General features: G+C 39.4%; 1 protein-coding gene across 6 annotated transcripts in view; it reads left to right on the top strand.

Annotated features, from left to right (window-relative positions):
- Nucleotides 1–22,473, top strand: part of USP30 (ubiquitin specific peptidase 30) — a 168,493-nt gene that overhangs the window by 45,991 nt on the left and 100,029 nt on the right. For all 6 annotated transcript variants that reach the window (XM_053702130.1, XM_053702132.1, XM_053702134.1 and 3 more), the window contains one exon: nt 15,947–15,990. In XM_053702130.1, coding sequence (XP_053558105.1) covers nt 15,947–15,990 — 44 coding nt within the window. The remainder of the gene's footprint in view (nt 1–15,946; nt 15,991–22,473) is intronic.

Below are 22,473 nucleotides of genomic sequence, written 5' to 3'. Positions count from 1 at the left end.
CTATCGGACGATTAGAGCTTAAATTTAAAAATGTTTTTGTTATTGGCTGATTTAAATCAGTCAATAGGGATTGACTGATTTTAAAATCAACCAATCGTATTTAAGTGGCACCTCTATATTTTTGGGTTCCACGCTTCAGGAATTTCAGTGTGCGGCGGCGACCGCATGAAGACGAGGGCTCATAGAAGAGAGCCGAAAAAAACATGTGGAGCAGAGGTTGCGGAAGAGGCTGCTGAAATCTACCCCCACGAAGATGGGCTCCAGGAACTGGGAAGAAGAGGGCCCAACATCGGATCAAGAGGAGCTGGATTTCACAACAGTGAGTACAACTTTTGGGGTAAGTTATGGCTTTTTTTGGGGGTATTTTTTTTATTTTTAAGAATAGGCTATTTATGCTTTTCTTTTCTAGGATAGGTTTTTAGGTAGATCTTATTTGGGTGGGGGTTTACTTCGTATTGTAGAGGGGGGGTGTTGTAATTGATTTTTTTTAAATGTAAAAGAGCTGATATCACTTTAGGACAATGCCCTACAAAAGGCCCTTTTAAGGACTATTGTAATTTATTTTGTTAGGGTTTAGGTTTTTATTTTATGGGGCATGTAGATTAGAGTTAGGTAGAATGGTGTTTATTTTTTTATTTTATAACTTAGGAGGTTTAGTTTAGAGGGGGGGTTAATTTTAGGTGGGGTTAAGTGTTAATGAAGTTATAGTTTGCGTTGGGAGGAGGAGGTTTAGGCCTTAATCTCCTAAACACCCCCTATACCATTTATGGGGGTTGATTAGGTGATTGTTAGTATTTATTAGGCCTTAATCTCCTAAACACCCTATACCTGTATGGGGGTTGATTAGGTGATTATTGAAGGTTACCATTTATTAGGCCTTAATCTCCTAACCACCCCCCATACCTGCATTAATCTACAATTTTTAAAATTTAAAATGTTTTAAAATTTATATTCATGTTACAAATGGAATCAGCATTACAATTGTTTTATTGCTTAACAGGCATGCAGTTATTTAAATGAAATGTTTTTTTATTATCCACACTCCTCGTCACATAACATCAGGGAAAAATACATACAATTAAGCATGCCAAGACATCATATCTCAAGGTGTAACTGTTATAATACATAGCAAACATTCCTATCAGAGTACTTTCAGTTTCAGAAGAGATCTCTGATTATTGAAGTGTCCTTGAGTCTATATGTATGCTTGTGTTGAATACAGATAAAAGATTGGCATCGAGTTCTCTTTCCTGCAGTTAGAGTTTAGACAATGTTTTGGAATTCCCTTTGACAGAGTGTTTGCCTTTTAACCTTTAGTTCCCTCAACTGTTTCTCTGCATCACCAACAGTATGATAGCTTCAAACGAGAGAACTTTAATACAAGGGGCATAAAGTTCAAACATTTCCAACAACTTTAACAGCATTATAATAACAATAACTAGAACAAACAAAACAAAGCTTAATTAAGCTAAGTAAAAATACAGAAGAAAAATTAAATAAGAAACAAAAGAAAACATAACTTGCACGAATCCGTTTCATGGATCTACACCTTGTCATTGTACAATATATCTTTATCTCATCTGAGTGTTGTTTGCTCATCTAGCTTTATGTCTGTGGTTTATTTTAGGACTACTATCCCCTAGCTTGCTTCCTCAATTGCCCTATTATTTCCCTCTAGAACCCAGTAGTACCGGACCTTCTGAAATTGAGATTCTGTACCTTGTACCTCTGCAGCTGATTCATACATCAGGTAGACCAGCTTTATCTTAGCTAATACCTCCGACCACGATGGGACCACTGTTTTCCAGTATTTAGCAATCACTATTCTAGTTGTGGTGCAAAGTATTCTGACAAAAGTGTTAATGTATTTATTTAGTCTGGGAATGGGCTCATGCAGTAAGGCCTGTGCAGGGGTCAGATAGATCTGTTCGCCCCAAAACTGTTCTCAATAAAGAAGACAATTTCCGCCATATTTCATTAACTGTGGGACATTCCCACCACATGTGAAGGTAAGTTCCTGTCGCCTTACATCCTCTATAGCAAAATTTGGAGCTTCCTTTTCCCATATGAGCAGCTTTGCTCGGGGTCAGATACCATCTAAACGATGTTTTTAAGATGTTTTCTCTTAAGTCAGCACTAATAAGAAACCTGCTAGCTTGGTGCATCATCTCATTCCATCTATCCAACTCAAACTCTTTGTCAATATCAGTTTCCCATTTTAACATTAGTGTGGTTTTGGAATTATTTCTAGTTTCCTGAATGAAGATATATAAATTGGAGATCGCCCTTTTAGGTCTAGTGTGTGCTGTGCATAGGTGTTCAAGAATAGATTGTTTGCCATGTGTCGGGTATTTAGTCATGTATGAGTTTATAGCTGTCGTCACCTGGAGATACAAAAACCAATGAAGTGTAAGGGGTTCAAGTTTCAGTTGGAGCTGGGTGAATGTTAACAATCTGCCCTGAGAGTATATATCTGCTACCCTGTAAAGCCCTTTATTCTCCCATTTTTGATGATGATGTTTGAATTCCTCATTGAGGATGTATTTCAAGGGCATTATTTTTGAACATAAAGAAAGAGTCTTTCCTACTTTTTGTGACGACGGCCACTGCTGTCTAGAGATTAGTGTAATTCTGTTCTGGTAAATATCCTGTTTTTTAGATAGCTCACTGCTCCAAAGAATGCCATCTGGGGTCTCCTGCCCCACCAATTCTGCTTCCAAGGCAGGCCATAACACATCTCTTTGCCTCCTGCTTAACAGGGAGTCTTGGGCCAGTCACGCTGCTCTATAATAATCAAGTAAATTGGGGACTCCCACCCCCCCTATTTGTCTGTTTGATTAAAATGTGGTGTGGGATTCTCGGATGCTTGTTATTTCGTAAGAAGCTATGGATGTCCCTCTGAAGCTTAGTTATGTCAGCAACATTAATCTTAATTGGGAGCACCCTAAACAGATATAGGATTCTGGGTAGTGTTGTCATCTTAATTGCAGACAGTCTCCCATACCACGAAAAACCCATTTTCCTCCATTTCCCTAAATCGGACCTAATCAGCTTGAACATGGGGGTGTAGTTGGCTTCATATAATTTTGAGGAGTGTGACATCAGTTTTATTCCTAGATATTTTAACCCTCCTGGGACCCATCTAAAGTCAAAGTTTGCTTCAATCAGTTTGATAGTGTGTTTTGGTATGGACAAAGGGAGTGCCTCGCATTTATCCACATTAATTTTGTAACCGGATATCTGGGAGAACAGGTGTATTGCTTGGTATATGTATGGCAGCGAGTGCAGAGGCCTTGAGACAGTGAGCAGCACGTCGTCCGCAAAAAGGGTAATTTTGTGATGTATTTTCCCCACCTCCAGACCAAATATATCGGGACAATTACGTATATAGGCAGCCAGTGGCTCAATACATATAGCGAAGAGCAGAGGTGATAGTGGACATCCCTGTCTGGTTTCATTAAGTATGGGTATGTTTTCTGACTGGTGCCCTATCGCTCTAACAAATGCTGTAGGTGTCGAGTATAGTCCCCTAATAGCCTTCATGAACCCTCCCTCAAACCCCAGTTTTGTCAATAAAGCTAACATGTATTTCCAATCGACTCTGTCAAAGGCCTTCTCCGCATCCAATGATAGGACCAGAGAAGGCACTTTGCGGTCTCTTAGCATATCTATTACTGAAACCATTCTACGAATGTTGTCAGGGGCTTCCCTCTCTTTGATAAATCCCACTTGATCCGGGTGAATAATTTTAGGGAGAATGTGTTTGTCGATTGGCCAGGATTTTAGTAACTATTTTGATATCTTGGTTGATGAGGGAGATAGGCCTATAGCTACTACAGAGATTGGGATTTTTCCCCTGTTTCGGAATGACCACTATTTTGGCCCTAAGCAAGTCTATGGGGGGATCTCTCCTCCCTCCATGATGTGGTTAGCGAACACTACCAGGTGTGGCACCAAAACTTCCCGAAACGCCTTGTAATACTCCCCTGGGAACCCATCTGGTCCTGGAGCTTTGCCAGGTTTAAGGTCTTTAATCGCTGCTATCACCTCTGCTCTTGTAATCCCAGCATTTAGGGTTGCCCTATCCTCCTCAGTTATCGGTGGCACATCCGCTTTCTGCAGAAAAGAAGCAAAGGCTTCTTCTGTATTAAGATTGTGTTGCACCTTCGTGCCATCATATAATTCCTTATAAAATTGAGCAAATGTGTCAACAATCTCCCGAGGATGCGTGGTCATCTGACCACCAGGTGTTTGGATACATGGTATAGATAAAGATTGATAACTGTCTCTAAGTTTTTTTGCAAGATATTTGTCTGGCTTGTTGGAAAAGATGAAGTAGTTGGTTTTTAGCCTATGTGCAGCTCTTATAGATAGTTCGTTTAATATGGCCTGTAAAGTTTGTCTCTTGTCCATAAGTCTATTTAATGTAGTTTTGGATTTATTTGATTTGTGTGTTTGTTCCAGGGAAGCAATTTCATCGTTTAATTGTTTAATTGTATTTTCTTTCTTTTTCCTATATAGTGTTTTCTCTTTAATTAGAATACCCCTAATCACTACCTTGTGTGCTGCCCAGGGTGTAATGGGATTGTCTGTGGAGTCCACATTAATTTGCCAGTATTCTTTTAGATCATTCAAAATCTTGTCTTTAATTAATGGGCTTTTGGTAAAAAATGTATCATACGTCCATTTGACAGATCACCTAAGATGAGTACCGTTAAAGAGTGGTCGGACCAGACACATGGATAAATATCTAAAGAATGTATTGCTGGTTGAAGAATCTGGCTGGTGTATACATAATCTATTTTAGAATAACTATCGTGGGAAGCTGAATAATAAGTGGTAGCCCCACTCCCCCCTTTTAACATCTGCCAGGTATCCTGTAGGGTGTGTTGCTCTAACAGCCCCGTTACCTTTTTAGCCATTGTCTTCTGTCTCTGCTTTTTTTTAGATTGTTGCATGACTGTCTGTTTGGTCAATAGTTGGAGGTCAATGTTAAAATCTCCTGCGAGTATTATCCGGACCAATTAGTTGGCAAATTGGAGATTGTGGCAAAAAATTTGTCTTGTTGTTCATTAGGAGCGTATATATTACATAGAAGTACATCCACCTTCCCAATTTGACCAAACACTAGAAGATACCTACCCTCCTTATCAGATATAGTCTCTTTGTGTGTAAATGGTATGGAAGTGTGTATTAAAATGGAGACTCCTCTCTTTTTTGAGTCTAGTGCCGAATGGAATTGCATTGAGTAATCTCTTGCCCAATACTTAGGGATTGTATTCTTTAGAAAATGTGTCTCCTGAAGATAAATAATATTGGCCTTTAAGCGCCTATAATTTGACATGGCTGTTCTCCTCTTTGTGTCAGTGTTTAATCCTCTCGCGTTATGCGAGATCAAAACTATCCTAGGCAGTGCCATCCCAATATCCACCCCCCCCCCACACATTGTATGCCTATTCATGGTAGCAGGGACCCCAGACGACTTAGCTACCCCCAAACATAGTGACCGTTTCTTCTCTCTTGTAAATATAAACACATCAATCTCCCTCCCTATGTCATCTAGCTTCTGTTTCCTTCTCAGATTCCCACCGCTTTGTAACATAATGACATTTGATGAGCATATAGTAATTGTACAATAATTCGTGCATTTACATAATAAGAAGATGAACATGAACAAAAAAAACAATAATTGATACTGATGAAGCCATTGCATACACATGTACCTAAACCAAAACAAAGTACATGCACTATGCGATCCCAACATGAACCGCCAACCCAATAGAACTTCCAATAAGTAAAGGATCAAGGTCTGTCCCTTGAGTCTGAGATGTAATGCTCTCCAAGGTAGAGTAAAAAAAAAAAAGTCTCAAACCATACCATAGAGAGTGAGAGAAAAGTAAAAAAAAACAAAAAAAAACCCCTCTCACAGATATCAGTTGCCTAGTCGCTAAGTGGTTCATGTCTTAGCCTTCTTCTTGGTTACTTTCTTCCATTTCGATCTTTGGGGCTTCACCTTTGATGGAGACAATTCAGAGGAATGAGATGATGACTGTGTTTCCAGGGTATTAGGTGGTTCTAAATCCAAAAGCTTGCAAATATCCGGAATCTCCTCAATGGTTTTGATAGTAGCCATTCTCCCATTTCTCATCACATGGAGTGCAAAAGGGAAGCCCCATCTGTATGGTATATTATTCTTCCTTAGGAGAAGAGTGAGAGGCTTCAGCGCATATCTTTTTTTTTTTTTTTTTTTTTTTTTTTATTGAGGTACATAACAACATATACAAAACATGCGAAATTGCCAAAACTTAAGAGTTACAGACATTGAGGTAAAGTTCACATTGATGAAGTAGTCTCAGGAACATATAAATTCAAAAGTTAAGTAGGCAAAGGTAGCTGTGACCTCAATTTTATAATTAAATGAACCTCCTCTGGAAATAATAGGCCACTCTTGGACCTTAGTGAAATAACAATATTTGATGGAGGTGAGTTAATCTATAGCCACTCTTGGGCTTAGAAACGCATAAAACTGTAAATGTAAATATCAACAGGAAATTATATAACAAGTTTCCACAATAATAGATAAAATAAATTTTTGGTTTATGATGATATCCCTTATGAACACTAAGCTCCACCCAACTATGTATAGTAGTCATGACACTTATTGATTATACGTACTTATCATGTCACATACCTTAAGCAGGGCCCCAATAAAATATTGGATAGGGGGTAGGATATGTTTTAACCAAAGACTTGAGCCGGTATATACTAAATGCTCTATGATTTCTTCCCAGTAGTTTTTTGTGATCAGAAGCGTGTCATGTATCCCAGTCTGTTAGGGGCAGCCACACAAAAATATATACATAGGGCACGAAGTGTTAAAATAATGAGGTGTCACCCTATCCCGGCCGCAGACAGAGCGAGACCAATACTTTATATGCGTTTACCTAGAAAAACGCGTGTCCCATATAAATGTAATCTCAGATAGTGAAAATGTGTTGGGATATATAGGGAGATGTTCTGAATGAGACTGTAAGGCAATAGATGGACTGACCTACGGTTTTAAATTGGCGAGAAGCAGTAAAGGTGTCTCACTCATATTATGTTTATGGAGAGAACTGACTGTGGTGTCCATATTGTACTATATTATCACTGTTACCCTCAGATCCTACAAAATGGAGTAACACAACAGAAAACAAACAGGAACTTTTCATTATGACCCCTTTTTTTTTTCCTTCCCCCCCCCCCCCCCCTCCCTTTATTATAAAATCACTCGCTTGAACATGGTAAATATGGAGTCAGTGAGGTAGGTCCTAGTGACCACTTAAAGGTTCATCATGCCTCCAATAACAAGAAATGTGCAACTGCTAAACTTTGAGATTAGGAATGACTCATAATGTAGCTACGACAGCAGTTATGCAGGCTAACCCTGTATCTAAACATATCACTATAATCAAGTTACATACTGGGAAAATAAAAGCTTAGGTGATAGATGAAAAGGTTATTACACCCTGAAAGATTTTAAGCGAGGGAGGTCAGAGTTTAATGTCCGGACCTCAGACCCATATGCAAAGAAAAAGTTGCGGTAATTCTGTGAGTCATAAAATAGGTCTAAAAGAGCTGTTGCACCATAACCCTCAGGGAACAAAAATAAGAACTATTAGCTAATGTGTCCCACATATAAATAAGCTCTAATGATAAGGTAACTTGCTTATAAGCAACCGCCATCATATCTTTGTTACCATACAGTAGCTGAGGGGGAGAAAGTTGCTTAGCCTACTCCGGCTTTAAGGAATACCAACATAGGCACATATTGATGGACTGTCGCCTGCCACATGTCGCCACTAATTCTCCATGGCAGAGAGTGAAATAAAAAATGCTCCACAAAGCTAGTGTCGGGAGCTACCCTGTGTGGACTAATGTGGCTCCGCAACTGTAAAGGCTCAGATAGAGGCTGTAGGTGTTCGCCACTGGATTTCCGACCATCCGGCAAGTGCAGGATCAACAAACTTGGGCCCTCCACATCAAAGCCAGACTGATAGCATGTAGCAGACGCCCGTTCACAGAGAAGAACCTCACCAAGTAGCAACGGCTCACCCGAGTCCTCACGTCTCTCAAGGTAGGAACCATCCTCTTCTGACACCTCATCCGCTAGGCCTACTACCCCACTGTTGAGCGGATACACCTTGTCTAGGGGAGCGGGGGGAAGCACAAGGGGATCCCCGATTTCCTTCACAGCTTGTGTACTAGATCCTTCGCCCAACAGCTGCACTTGTACTGGTGGCGCAGGAGGTCTTGTTACATCGAGGGTTACACCCGGCTGTTGTCTGGCGCCAAACCCTTCAGCAATTAGGGTCCGTAAGCTCCGATAATGTTCTTCAAAGAGGGCACAAATAGCGGTCTCAAAGTCTCGTGGATGGTGTGCCATAACTCTGATGTAGTGATTCAGGGAAATATAGCTATTAGAAAGTTGCAATCCAATAGGGAATGCCTTACCTGGATAACCGGGGGGGTGCTGAGGTCTCACAAGGAGGCCGCCGCCAGAGGCCTCAGCGGTCCAGATCAGCGCTCCAGGGTCATGGTCTCAGCAAATTTGATATGGTTCAATTCAGCAGGTTATACTGTAGTTGCATATAATGTTTATATCTGTAGATGCTGCAGTTATCTATATATAATCGGCGGAATACATAGATCCTCTCCTAGAGCTCCTGATAACACGTCCTGTCATGGACGCCGCCTAGACACGCCTTTCTTTTTTGTAGAGTTTTAGTACAGAGATCTTGAAAGAACTGGATTATGTTTCCCTGAAACTTAAACGTTGGGTTTTGTCTCGCTGCCAATAGTATCTTTTCTCTGTCAGGAAACCGTAGGAATCTGATGATCACATCTCTTGGTGGTTGATCAGTTTTAGGTTTCGCCTTAAGGGCTCTGTGTGCTCTCTCAATTGGATATTCAGAGTCTGTGGACCCTCCTAGTATGGCGTGAAACAGCTGTTGAAGATAGCTGTGGAGATCCTCAGCTCCAATTGTCTCAGGGATTCCCTTGAGTCGAATGTTAGATCGCCTACTTCTATTTTCTAAATCTTCGATCTTTTCCTCCAGCTCCAATATTGTTTGATTCTGGGAGGAAAGGGCTTGCGAGACTGACGTAACCTCCTCTCCTATTTCCTCTGTAGCTGTTTCTAAGGAGTCTACTCTGTTTCCCAACTCCAATATCTCTGATTTAATGTCTGTGAGACTATTGGTGACTGTGGCCTGAAAGTTATCCATCTTTTCCCACAATTTTTCGAAATTAGAAGCAATATCCTGCTTAGACACTAGGGCCTGCAGATCAGATTTAGTTGCGGGGGTTAGGTCTTCAGGTCCCTCCTCAGTTTCAGACTCCATATCTTCCTCTGTCTCCATTAAAATCTGATCTTGGGATTTAGGGATTTTGGGGGCTTTAAAAAAAGTGTCTACCGATAAAGACTTAATCCCCTTATCTCCTTTAGAACCTTTTCTTGCAGCCATGATGTTTATAGTAGTGGTTTAGCAACTTAAGGCTGAGATTAATTTAAGAGTTATTCTGCTTAGTAGGTATTGAAGGTATTATTTATTCTGGCCAGCTCCAATTGTTAATTCACTCTCTCACTCTTCTCACTCATCTGGGGTTTTTCACTAGATTCTCTCACACTGGCATGCAGTTATTTAAAGGGACACTGAACCCAAATTTTAATTTTGTGATTCAGATAGAGCATTAAATTTTAAGCAACTTTCTAATTTACTCCTATTATCAAATTTTCTTTATTCTCTTGGTATCTTTATTTGAAATGCAAGAATGTAAGTTTAGATGCCGGCCCGTTTTTGGTGAACAACCTGAGTTGTCCTTGCTGATTGGTAGATAAATTAATCCACCAATAAAAAAGTCCTGTCCAGAGTTCTGAAACAAGAAAAAAGCTTTGATGCCTTCTTTTTCAAATAAAGATAGCAAGAGAACAAAGAAAAATTGATAATAAGAGTAAATTAGAAAGTTGCTTAAAATTTCATGCTCTATCTGAATCACAAAAGAAAAAAATTGGATTCAGTGTCCCTTTAATACTGTAATTATAATGCAACTGTCTTTTATAACATAAATATCTATTTAAAAAATATATTTATATTTAAAATAAAATGCATCAAGCAAGAATATCTATATTTTAATTTATATATCCAAAACTTAAACTAATATGCATTATACATGACGATGCATTTTATTTCAAACATTGTAGATATAATGTAGCTAGGCCTTGCATTGCATTCAATATTTAAACTGGTATGCATGTATAATGCATCATGTTTTAAGTATTGCATATACTTCAAAATGTATTTATGTTCGCTTGTTGTGTTTATTAGTGATAACATAGATATATATGTTAATATATATTTATGTTATAGTAGTAACATTAAATTATATTTTTACATAACAGGCATGCAGTTATTTAGAATTATGTTATTTATACTGTCCTGAATTACAAATAATTAACACAACAAGCAATATTAATTTAATTTTAATTGACATGCAAATATTTAAACAATATGCAGTCTATATCACAATGCAACATTTTAAATATTGGATATTTATGTGTAGGGCCTTAGCTTCTTCTACAGTTAGTTTTAGGTTATGACAGTTTAGGGGTCAATGTTTAAATGATATGCATAGTCATGTATAATGCATATTGTTTAAAGCATTGTATATATCTATAGACTAAAAGGTATTTAAAGTGAAAGTCAATCCTAGCGTTGTACAAACTCTAGGATTGACTATTGAAACAAATAAAGGGGACTTTCATTCATGAAGTATAAGATACTTTATGTAGAAAGCTCCTTTATTTGTTACAACCGATCGCCGTTCTTAGCTGCTACAGCAGCCCAAGGCTAAAAATTTTTTTGCTAAGAGGTGACATTTTCACCTCTTAGCCAATAGCCATGCGGTAAATCCGGCTTCCATGGGCACCAAGCCGCATTTACCGCACGGCTATTAGCTAAGAGGTGAAAACGTCACCTCTTAGCAAAAATGTTTTTTAGCCGTGGGCTGCTGTAGCAGCTAAGAACGGCGATCGGTTGAAACAAATAAAGGATCTTTCTACATGAAGTATCTTATACTTCATGAATGAAAGTCCCCTTTATTTGTTTCAATAGTCAATCCTAGCGTTAGGATTGACTTTCACTTTAATGATGCTTTTTAATATTTGAAACATAAACTTATTTTGAAATATATAATGGCAAGCAACCAGTAAATCCCTTTTAAGATAGCTACATTACTTTAAATAATCTACATTATAAATGGCAATGCATATTTTGTCAAGGAGATGTGGTAAACGCCGGAGGTCAGGCCAAACCTCTCCGGCCTAGCTGGGCTCCTGGATCTCCGAGATGGATTGGAATTGGGCCTCGGTACGCCGCTACTTAAAAGGGGTGCCGATTTGTATTTTGTTTAGGCACCTAGGGATACCACTTGTTTAGAGGTGCTACCTTCTGGAGGAATGGGCAACCGAAATTGCCTTGCAGAACTCCGGAGCTGAGCATCTCTGTGACACATTATTTAAAGTCCATGAATTTCAAGAAACTCCAGCCACCAATTTCTTTAAAAGACCTTTATTCTTTTGTCTTGGGTTACTAATAATTACTACACATTATTTAAACACTGAGGCCTAGATTTAGAGTTGGGCGGTAGCCGTCAAAACCAGCGTTAGAGGCTCCTAACGCTGGTTTTTACCGCCCTCTGGTATTTGGAGTCAGTCAGGAAAGGGTCTAACGCTCACTTTGCAGCCGCGACTTTTCCATACCGCAGATCCCCCTACGCCATTTGCGTAGCCTATCTTTTCAATGGGATCTTCCTAACGCCGGTATTTAGAGTCTTGGCTGAAGTGAACGTTAGAAATCTAACGACAAAACTCCAGCCGCAGAAAAAAGTCAGTAGTTAAGAGCTTTCTGGGCCAATGCCGGTTTATAAAGCTCTTAACTACTGTGCTCTAAAGTACACTAACACACATAAACTACCTATTTACCCCTAAACCGAGGTCCCCCCACATCGCTGCCACTCTATTAAAATTTTTTAACCCCTAATCTGCCGACCGCACACCGCTGCCACCTACGTTATCCCTATGAACCCCTAATCTGCTGCCCCTAACACCGCCGACCCCTATATTATATTTATTAACCCCTAATCTGCCGCCCCCAACGTCGCCGCCACCTACCTACACTTATTAACCCCTAATCTGCCGACCGAACCGCACCGCTACTATAATAAAGTTATTGACCCCTAATCCGCCTCACTCCCGCCTCAATAACCCTATAATAAATAGTATTAACCCCTAATCTGCCCTCCCTAACATCGCCGACACCTAACTTCAAACCTTAACCCCTAATCTGCCACCCGGAGCTCACCGCTATTCTAATAAATGTATTAACCCCTAAAGCTAAGTCTAACCCTAACACTAACACCCCCCTAAGTAAAATATAATTTTTATCTAACGAAATAAATTAACTCTTATTAAATAAATTATTCCTATTTAAAACTAAATACTTACCTGTAAAATAAACCCTAATATAGCTACAATATAAATTATAATTATATTGTAGCTATTTTAGGATTAATATTTATTTTACAGGCAACTTTGTAATTATTTTAACCAGGTACAATAGCTATTAAATAGTTAATAACTATTTAATAGTTACCTAGTTAAAATAATTACAAAATTACCTGTAAAATAAATCCTAACTTAAGTTAGAATTAAACCTAACACTACACTATCAATAAATAAATTAAATAAACTACCTACAATTATCTACAATTAAACCTAACACTACACTATCAATAAATTAATTAAATACAATACCTACAAATAACTACAATTAAATAAACTAACTAAAGTACAAAAAATAAAAAAGAACTAAGTTACAAAAAATAAAAAAATATTTACAAACATTAGAAAAATATTACAACAATTTTAAACTAATTACACCTACTCTAAGCCCCCTAATAAAATAACCAAGACCCCCAAAATAAAAAAAATGCCCTACCCTATTCTAAATTAAAAAAGTTCAAAGCTCTTTTACCTTACCAGCCCTGAAAAGGGCCATTTGCGGGGCAAGCCCCAAATAATTCAGCTCTTTTGCCTGTAAAAAAAAACATACAATACCCACCACCCACATACCCCTAATCTAACCCAAACCCCCCTTAAATAAACCTAACACTAAGCCCCTGAAGATCTTCCTACCTTATCTTCACCGATCCGTCCTCGGAAGTGTTGATCCAAGCCCAAGCGGGGGCTGAAGAGTGACGTCCATCCTCCGGCTGAAGTCTTGATCCAAGCGGGCAGAAGAGGACATCCGGACCGGCAAACATCTTCTTCGAAGCCGCATCTTCTATGTTCTTCAATCCGATGACGACCGGCTGATCTTCAAGACCTCCAGCGCAGATCCATGTATCTTCACCGACGACTTCCCGACGAATGACGGTTCCCTTAAGGGACGTCATCCAAGATGGCGTCCCTCGAATTCCGATTGGCTGATAGGATTCTATCAGCCAATCGGAATTAAGGTAGGAAAATTCTGATTGGCTGATGGAATCAGCCAATCAGATTCAAGTTCAATCCGATTGGCTGATCCAATTAGCCAATCAGATTGAGATCGCATTCTATTGGCTGTTCGATCAGCCAATAGAATGCGATCTCAATCTGATGTAAGGTTAGGGGTGTTTAGACTCGGGGTACATGTTAGAGTGTTAGGTGCAGACGTAGGAAGTGTTTCCCCATAGTAAACAATGGGGCTGCGTTAGGAGCTGAACGCTGCTTTTTTGCAGGTGTTTGTTTTTTTTCCAACTCAAATGGCCCCATTGTTTTCTATGGGGGAATCGTGCACGAGCATGTTTTTGAAGCTGGCCGCGTCCGTAAGCAACGCTGGTATTTAGAGTTGCAGTGGCGGTAAATATGCTCTACGCTCCCTTTTTTGGAGCCTAACGCAGCCCTTCTATGAACTCTAAATACCAGCGGTATTTAAAAGGTGCGGTGGAATAAAAGCATGCATAGCTAACGCACCCCTTTGGCCGCAGAACTCTAAATCTAGCCGTGAGTAAATAGCGACATAGCTTCATAGTTATAATAGGGAGGTTTATTATTTAGTATAGTTTATTATAGTGAGTTATTTTTTGACAGTAGGCAGTATGTGGAAGTTAGCTAGGGCGTTCCAGGGGAGTGTAGGTTAGATATGAAGTGTAGGCGGTATTAGGTGGGCATTCCAGGGGTGTGTAGGTTAGGCGTGACGTAGGTGTAGCTGGTCAGGGGTAGTTAGCTGGGCAATGCAGGGGGAGTGTAGGTTAGCTCTGACGTAAGTGGTCGATGGTCGGTAGCGAGGCAGTGCAGGGGGAGTGTAAGTTAGGTGTGATGTAGTTATAGGCGTTCAGGGGGAGTTAGCGGTGCGTGCTAATGGGAGCAGCCTACACTTTGAATCAGACACATCGACACAAGATCGATATGTTCGAAACAGCGAAGTGCAGGTTGCGAGGAGGGTAGCAGCCATGTTTGTCTCGCCAGCTATCAGCTGTCAAGAATAAATCACGAGGTAGTTAGAGTAGATGTAATTAAACTTAGACCCCCGCTACAATATTAGAAGTGTGCATACGCAGAAACTAATTTTAGTTTCAGTGAGCGCACTGTCTGTGCCGTGTAGGCACACTTCAAATAGGGCCTCCACGGCCGCAACAATATGCTGAAGAGCGCTGGTGTCAGCGATGCGGGTTGTAATGTCACGCTCCCGTTGACTTCTATGGGAGAGACATCTCCACTGGCCAGCATTGCTCGGACACACCCCTTTCTTTGAATATCGGGGCCTTAGGGTCTGATGATAAAAAAAAAAAAACTTGCCACCATAAGGAGAAACTATGCATAATCGTTGAGCGCTTTTATATCATTAAAACTATATTGTGATGCACATGTTTCTACTTCACATGCAGAACCTGTATAGTGAGATTAAACATCTCTAAAGCTAAAATTTGCCTTTATAAAATTCTTTGACAGACCTCACAGTACTGACAAGACTTCTTAGATTATCTTGTCAGATCAGAAAGCTTTAGATCATCGACCCCTAAGTATTCTTTAAGAGAGAGAGATGAAAGGAAAAAAAAAGAGTAATGGAGTCTGCTCCTCCTGTAAGCTCAATCTATTTGTTTGACTTGTAGTTTACATTAGCAGAACCAGCTATTTCATATACAAAGTATCAATACCCCATACATTTTATACTCTGCAGCTGGTGTAACAAGTCTTTGGAAACACATTAAAAAGACGTGAAACCCAAAACTTTTCTGTCATGATTTAGATAGCGCATATACAATTTTAAACAAATTTCAAATTTACTTCTAATAACAATTTTGCTTCATTCTCTTGATATTCTTTATTGAAGGAGCAGCAATGCACTACTGCAAACTAGCTGAACACATCGGTAAGCCAGGGATAAGAGGCATATATGTGCAACCACCAATCGGCAGCTAGCTCCCAGCTCCTGAGCCTACCTAGTTATGTTTTTCAACAAAGAATACTAAGAAAACAATTCAAATTAGATAATAGAAGTAAATTGGAAAGTTGTTTAAAATTGTATGCTCTATCTGAATCGTGAAAGAAAATGTTTGGGTTTCATGTCCCTTTAAGGACAAACCAATTTTAAAGTTGAATATCTAATTTCAAGGGCTGTATTTTCATTTACCTCACTTGCAAGCATATTGTCTTTTGCTTGTGATTTGATTTATTAATATATCATTAAAAAAAAACAAAAAGCAGCAGTCTCCAGAGTTAGACCATTTTACCATATGTAAAATAGAATGCACACACACTTCACGCCCATGCCCTTGTTTTTCTATCTCATAGAGGATTGATGCAAATGTTTTTTTGCCATTGTTTCCATTATTCTTGTGTTTGTTTTGTGTCTCCCTTAATTAGCTTACACAGGTTCCTGAAAGACAGATTCATTGCAGAACACAGGGTATGTATTTCCATTTACTGACATAAAGAACTTCAATAATGTGCGCTAGAATTAATGACGTCACATATGCTATCTGATAGCGTTAGTCCTAAATATTCCCCAAAAAAATTATAGAGAACAAATAATCAGAGGCGCCAAATACAGGCTGAAATGTGACCTAGGAAAACTAAATCAAACCACCAAATGAATTGTACAAAAGTAAATAAAGGTACATTTATTGAGATCTCCTAATCCAGAAAATGTCCTGGTTACAACATATTTAAATCCAACTGACAAACACATACATTTCTCTTGCAAGGTGTATCCAGTCCATGGATTCATCCTTGACTTGTGGGGTATTCTCCTTCCCTACAGGAAGTACATGAAGAGAGCACACAGCAGAGCTGTCAATATAGCTCCCCCTCTAGCTCCACCCCCCAGTCATTCTCTTTGCCGGCTCTAAGCACTAGGGTCTCTCTCGGGAGGGTAAAGTGAATGTGGTGTTAGTTTGGTAACTATCTCTTCTGCTTGAAGAGTTTCAGAATTATCTGCCTTACAGTGTGATTCACCTTACCTGGTGTTCCACGCAGATAAGGTAGTTTTGCGTACCAAGCCTGGTTTTCTTCCTAAAGTTGTTTCTAACAAGAATATTAACCAGGAAATAGTTGTTCCTTCTCTGTGTCCTAATCCTTTTTCGAAGAAGGAACGTCTGTTACACAATCTTGATGTAGTTCGTGCTTTAAAGTTCTATTTACAAGCAACTAAGGACTTCAGACAAACATCCTCCTTGTTTGTTATCTATTCTGGTAAGAGGAGAGGTCAGAAAGCGCCTGCTACCTCTCTTTCCTTTTGGCTGATAAGCATCATCCGTTTGGCCTATGAGACTGCTGGCCAGCAGCCTCCTGAAACAATTTACTGCTCATTCTACTAGAGCAGTGGCTTCCACATGGCTTTCACCTGGGCTTTCAAAAATGAGGGCTTCTGTTGAACAGATTTGTAAGGCAGCGACTTGGTCTTCACTGCATACCTTTTCCAAATTCGATACTTTTCCTTTTTCGGAGGCTATTTTTGTGAGAAAGGTTTTGCAAGCAGTGGTGCCTTCCGTTTAAGGTACCTGTCTTGTTCCCTCCCTTCATCCGTGTCCTAAAGCTTTGGTATTGGTATCCCACAAGTAAAGGATGAATCCGTGGACTGGATACACCTTGCAAGAGAAAACAGAATTTATGCTTACCTGATAAATTCCTTTCTCTTGCGATGTATCCAGTCCACGGCCCGCCCTGGCATTTAAGTCAGGTAAATTTTTTTTTTGTTTGAACTACAGTCACCACTGCACCCTATGGTTTCTCCTTTTTCTTCCTAACCTTTGGTCGAATGACTGGGGGGTGGAGCTAGAGGGGGAGCTCTGCTGTGTGCTCTCTTTGCCACTTCCTGTAGGGAAGGAGAATATCCCACAAGTAAAGGATGAATCCGTGGACTGGATACACCGCAAGAGAAAGTAATTTATCAGGTAAGCATAAATTCTGTTTTTCTGAGGGGAGCATATCAGGGTTCAATTTTGGGGGGGGAGTATGTGAAAGGGGTGAGTGACCAGGATGTTATCTTGGTTATTCCTGTCGACAGTAGACCACAGTGACTGCACACAGCTTAGAGGAAGGACACTACGTCAAGTTCACATATATTTGGATTCACAAACCCAAGGGCACAAAGCCCAATTTGGATTGCTTTATCACTGGATTTTTTTCTGCATTGAATTTATTAGGATTATATTTTAAAACACGTTTGAGAATATTTTGAGTGGTATACTTTATTTGGGATAATTTTGTTAATTCTATATATAATTTTACCATTGTGTATACATGATTTTATATGGAACCATATTTAATAGAGATTATTATTTTTGTATACTTTTGTACAATTCATTTGGTGGTTTAATTTAGTTTTCCTAGGTCACATTTTAGCCTGTATTTGTCGTTTATTTGTTGTCTATAATGTTAAATCAAAATTGTATTTGTGCACTGAGCTGTAGGAAAAAAAAAAAAGGAATGGTAAAAATTATTCTTAAATGAGAAACATTGAGAGTGGTGACTACCTACTGCTATAAATAGTAATATAAATGTAACAAAGCATGGCATTAACTTGTGCTCTAAGACTCTAACATGTGAATAAAGTGGTTCACTTATAAGATATCACAGTTTTAGTTGGAAAATACAGTTGGTTTATCAAAGGCTAAACACAACCGACTAATGTAAACCCTGTGTTAATGGTGGTGGCTGGCTGCTAGTTTAGGATTCTCCTGTTTAAGTTTCATCCTCTGTCACCAAAGCTTTCTGTAGAAGAATCACTGTGAGGAGAGAAGCTTCTATAGATGGCTGACAAATCCTCAGACCTGGGCATGGTGTGAATCAAAGTTTAACCACAAGTGTTTATCTTAACCGATTATGTTATCTTACAGCAGTATATGCACATGTGTTATCCACATGTGTGTTATGAATAATTTACTAGAAATTAGACCAGAAGTCCATCAAATTCAACTGATACATATCTTAATATACTTAAAATTAAAGCTCCAGTTAAGCTTAAATTAATCCGATTAAATGTAACTCAAGAACTCGTATACCTAAATTCTGTTTCTAGCCAGACATGTATCTAAACCATGTTTAAATGTAGCTAAGGTATTGGCATTTACTACCTCCTTAGGTAATGAGTTCTACAATTTGATTGCTCTTACAGTGAAAAAAATGTTTACATTGCTGGATATAAAATTTCCTTTCCTCCAACCTTAAAATGTGACCTTGAATATATTTATATAAAGTAATCATGTCACCTTTCAAGTGCCTTTTTTCTTGAGAAAACAGACCCAGTTTGGCTAACCTCTCCTCATACCTCAAATTATCCATTCCCCTTATTAGTTATGTGGCCCTTCTCTGAACTTTTTCTAAGTCTGGAATTTATTTTTTGAGATTAGTCCCCAGAACTAGTTGAGGTCTTACCTGGGATTTATATAGTGACAAAATGATGCTCTCCTCCCTTGCATCAATGCCTCCTTTTAATACATGCTAGTATTTTATAAGCCTTAGAAGTCACTGCCTTGCATAGTGCACTAATCTTTAGCTTGTTATCTATAAGTACTCTCAAATCCCTTTCCTCCTTTGTGTTTCCAAGTCTAATGTCATTTAAATTATAGGTTACCTGTTTATTTTTACTTCCAAAATGTAGAACCTTGCATTTTCCAGTATTAAATTCTATTTTCCATTTACCTGCCCATTATTCTATTTTTTGTAAATCCCATTGTAACACAATTTCATCCTGCATGACCTAATGACCTTACACAACTTTGTATCATCTGCAAAAATAGAGAGGTTGCTATTTATTCCTTTCTACAAGTTATTAATAAAAATATTAGAAAGTTTTATAAAAATTGTATTTTCATAAAAATTGGTACAGTCATCCATTTTTCTTCATTTATGTTACTGATACTGGTTAGTTGGTCTCACTCAGGACCGATATTCAAAGCATCGACAGACCATCAAGAAACTGCCTTTCTGGCCTTGTTGGCCTCGCAGTCCATCGGGCTGTCAATATATTTGAAAAAAGTGTCGGACCCACAAAGTGGCGGCGAGTGGACATGTGTATTTGTTTGGTTTCAGTGCGCTCACTGAAACCAAACACGGTTTCTTTGTCGGAACACTTCTAATAATGTCTGTGTGACCTTACTTTCCATAAACCTACACTACCTGCCTCACACTGTAAAGAATCACCACTGAAAAGGTGGTGAAACAAACATGGCCGACAACCCTACTCGTAACCTGTACTTCAGAGATTGGAATATATTGCACTCCTGGAGATGTTGATCTTAATCAAAGTAAAGGTTACTCCCCCTGGAACATCCGACTGACTCCCACAGAAATCCTACACTTACGTAATGTCTTCCCCTATACTCCCCCTGGAATGCTCAGCTAACTCCCACATAACACCTACGTAATGTCATAAAGTATAAAAAAGAATCCCTATTATAACTATAGGAACTATGTCGCTACATTTGTTTACCATGTAAAAATTATATGCATTGTCATGTATAATGCATATTATTTAAAGGGACATTTAAACCCCAAAAATGTATTTGATGATTCAGATAGAGCATACCATTTCTCCAACATTGGTGTGTCCCGGTCCACGGCGTCATCCATTACTTTTGGGAATATTCTCTTCCCCAACAGGAAATGGCAAAGAGCACAGCAAAAGCTGCCCATATAGCCCCTCCTCAGGCTCCGCCCCCCAGTCATTCTCTTTGCCGCTCTGAACAAGTAGCATCTCCATGGAGATGGTGAAGAGTATGTGGTGTTTAGTTGTAGTTTTTTATTCTGCTATCAAGAGTTTGTTATTTTAAAATAGTGCCGGTTTGTACTATTTACTCTAAAACAGAAAGGGATGAAGAGTTCTGTTTAAAAGAGGAGTATGATTTTAGCAGCAGTAACTAAAATCAATTGCTGTTCCCACGCAGGACTGTTGAGCCCAGAGAACTTCAGTTGGGGGGAACAGTTAGCAGACTTTTCTGCTCAAGGTATGACTAGTCCATTTTCTAACAAGACTGTGTAATGCTAGAAGACTGTCATTTTCCCTCTTGGGGATCGGTAAGTCATTTTCTTAGACTCTTAACAGAATGAAGGCTTATTATGGGCTATACACTGGTTGACACTCTTGTGGGCTAAATCGATTGCTTTATTTAAGTTTTTTATGAAATCTGAGGTGATTTATAAAACTTTTATTGTGGGGGAACGTTTTTTAGGCGCCAGGCAGTTGTTTAGACACCTTTCCAGTCAGGAAGGACCTTTCACTATAGTAGGCAGAGCCTCATTTTTTGCGCCATAATTGCGCAGTTTCTTTTGGATGCAGTGCATGCAGCTGCATGTGAGAGGGTCTGGTGATCATTGAAAACGTTCCTGGAAGGCTTAATTTGGTATCGTATAACCCCTAAGGACAGGTGAAGTCGCAGCAAACGCTGTGGCTGGGACTGTAGTGGGGTTAAAAATTGTTATTTGATTAAACGGCTCCGGTTTCCTCATTTAAGGGGTTAAAAGCTTGAAATTTGGGGTACAATACTTTTAAAGCATTAAGACACTGTGGTGAAAATTGGTAAAGATTGGATATTTCCTTCATAGTTTTTCACACATTCAAGAATAAAGTGTGCTCTGTTTAACATTTAAAGAGACAGTAACGGTTTTGTTTTTAAAACGTTTTTTTTTTTGCATTATTAGCCTGTTTAAGCCTGTCTAACATGTCTGTACCTTCAGATAGAACATGTTCTGTATGTATGGAGGCCAAGGTGGTCCCCCCTTCAAATGTATGTGATAATTGTGCCATGGCGTCCAGACAAAGTAAGGACAGTACTGTCACATTTAATAAGGTTGCCCAAGATGATTCCTCAAATGAAGGTAGTGGGGATAGTTCATCATCCTCTCCTTCTGTGTCAACACCAGTTATGCCCGCGCAGGCGACCCCTAGTACATCTAGCGCACCAATGCTTGTTACTATGCAACAATTAACGGCAGTAATGGATAATTCCATAACTAATATTTTATCCAAAATGCCAACATTTCAGAGAAAGCATGATTGCTCAGTTTTAAATACAGTGGAGCAAGAAGGCGCTGACGATAGTTTATCTGTCATACCCTCACACCAGTCAGAAGTGGCAGTGAGGGAGGGTTTGTTGGAGGGAGAACTTTCAGATTCAGGAAGAATTTCTCAACAGGCAGAACCTGATGTTGTGACGTTTAAATTTAAGTTAGAGCATCTCCGCGCATTACTTAAGGAGGTGCTATCTACTCTGGATGATTGTGACTCTTGGTCATTCCAGAAAAATTGTGCAAGATGGACAAATTCTTAGAGGTCCCGGTGCATCCTGATGCCTTTCCGATCCCTAAAAGGGTGGCGGACATAGTGAATAAGGAGTGGGAGAAACCAGGCATACCCTTTGTCCCACCTCCTATAGTTAAGAAATTGTTCCCCATGGTCGACCCAAGGAAGGACACATGGCAAACAGTCCCTAAGGTTGAGGGGGCAGTTTCTACCCTAGCCAAACGCACGACTATTCCCATTGAGGACAATTGTGTTTTCAAAGATCCTATGGATAAAAAATTGGAGGGTTTGCTTAAAAAGATTTTTGTTCAGCAAGGTTACCTCCTCCAACCATTTTCGTGCATTATTCCTGTCACTACGGCGGCGTGTTTCTGGTTCGATGAACTAGAAAAGTCGCTTAATATGGAGACTCCATATGAGGAAGTCATGGACAGAATTCACGCACTTAAGTTAGCTAATTCCTTTATTTTAGATGCCGCTTTGCAATTAGCGAGATTAGCGGCGAAAAATTCAGGGTTTGCAATTGTGGCGCGCAGAGTGCTCTGGCTAAAGTCTTGGTCGGCGGATGTATCTTCCAAGACAAAATTGCTTAATATCCCTTTCAAAGGTAAGACCCTTTTTGGGCCAGAATTGAAAGAAATTATTTCAG

This window comes from Bombina bombina, chromosome 2 (genome assembly GCF_027579735.1).
Source record: "Bombina bombina isolate aBomBom1 chromosome 2, aBomBom1.pri, whole genome shotgun sequence".
NCBI classification, from domain to species: Eukaryota; Metazoa; Chordata; class Amphibia; order Anura; family Bombinatoridae; genus Bombina; species Bombina bombina.
This window is presented reverse-complemented; position numbering and strand designations above follow the sequence as displayed.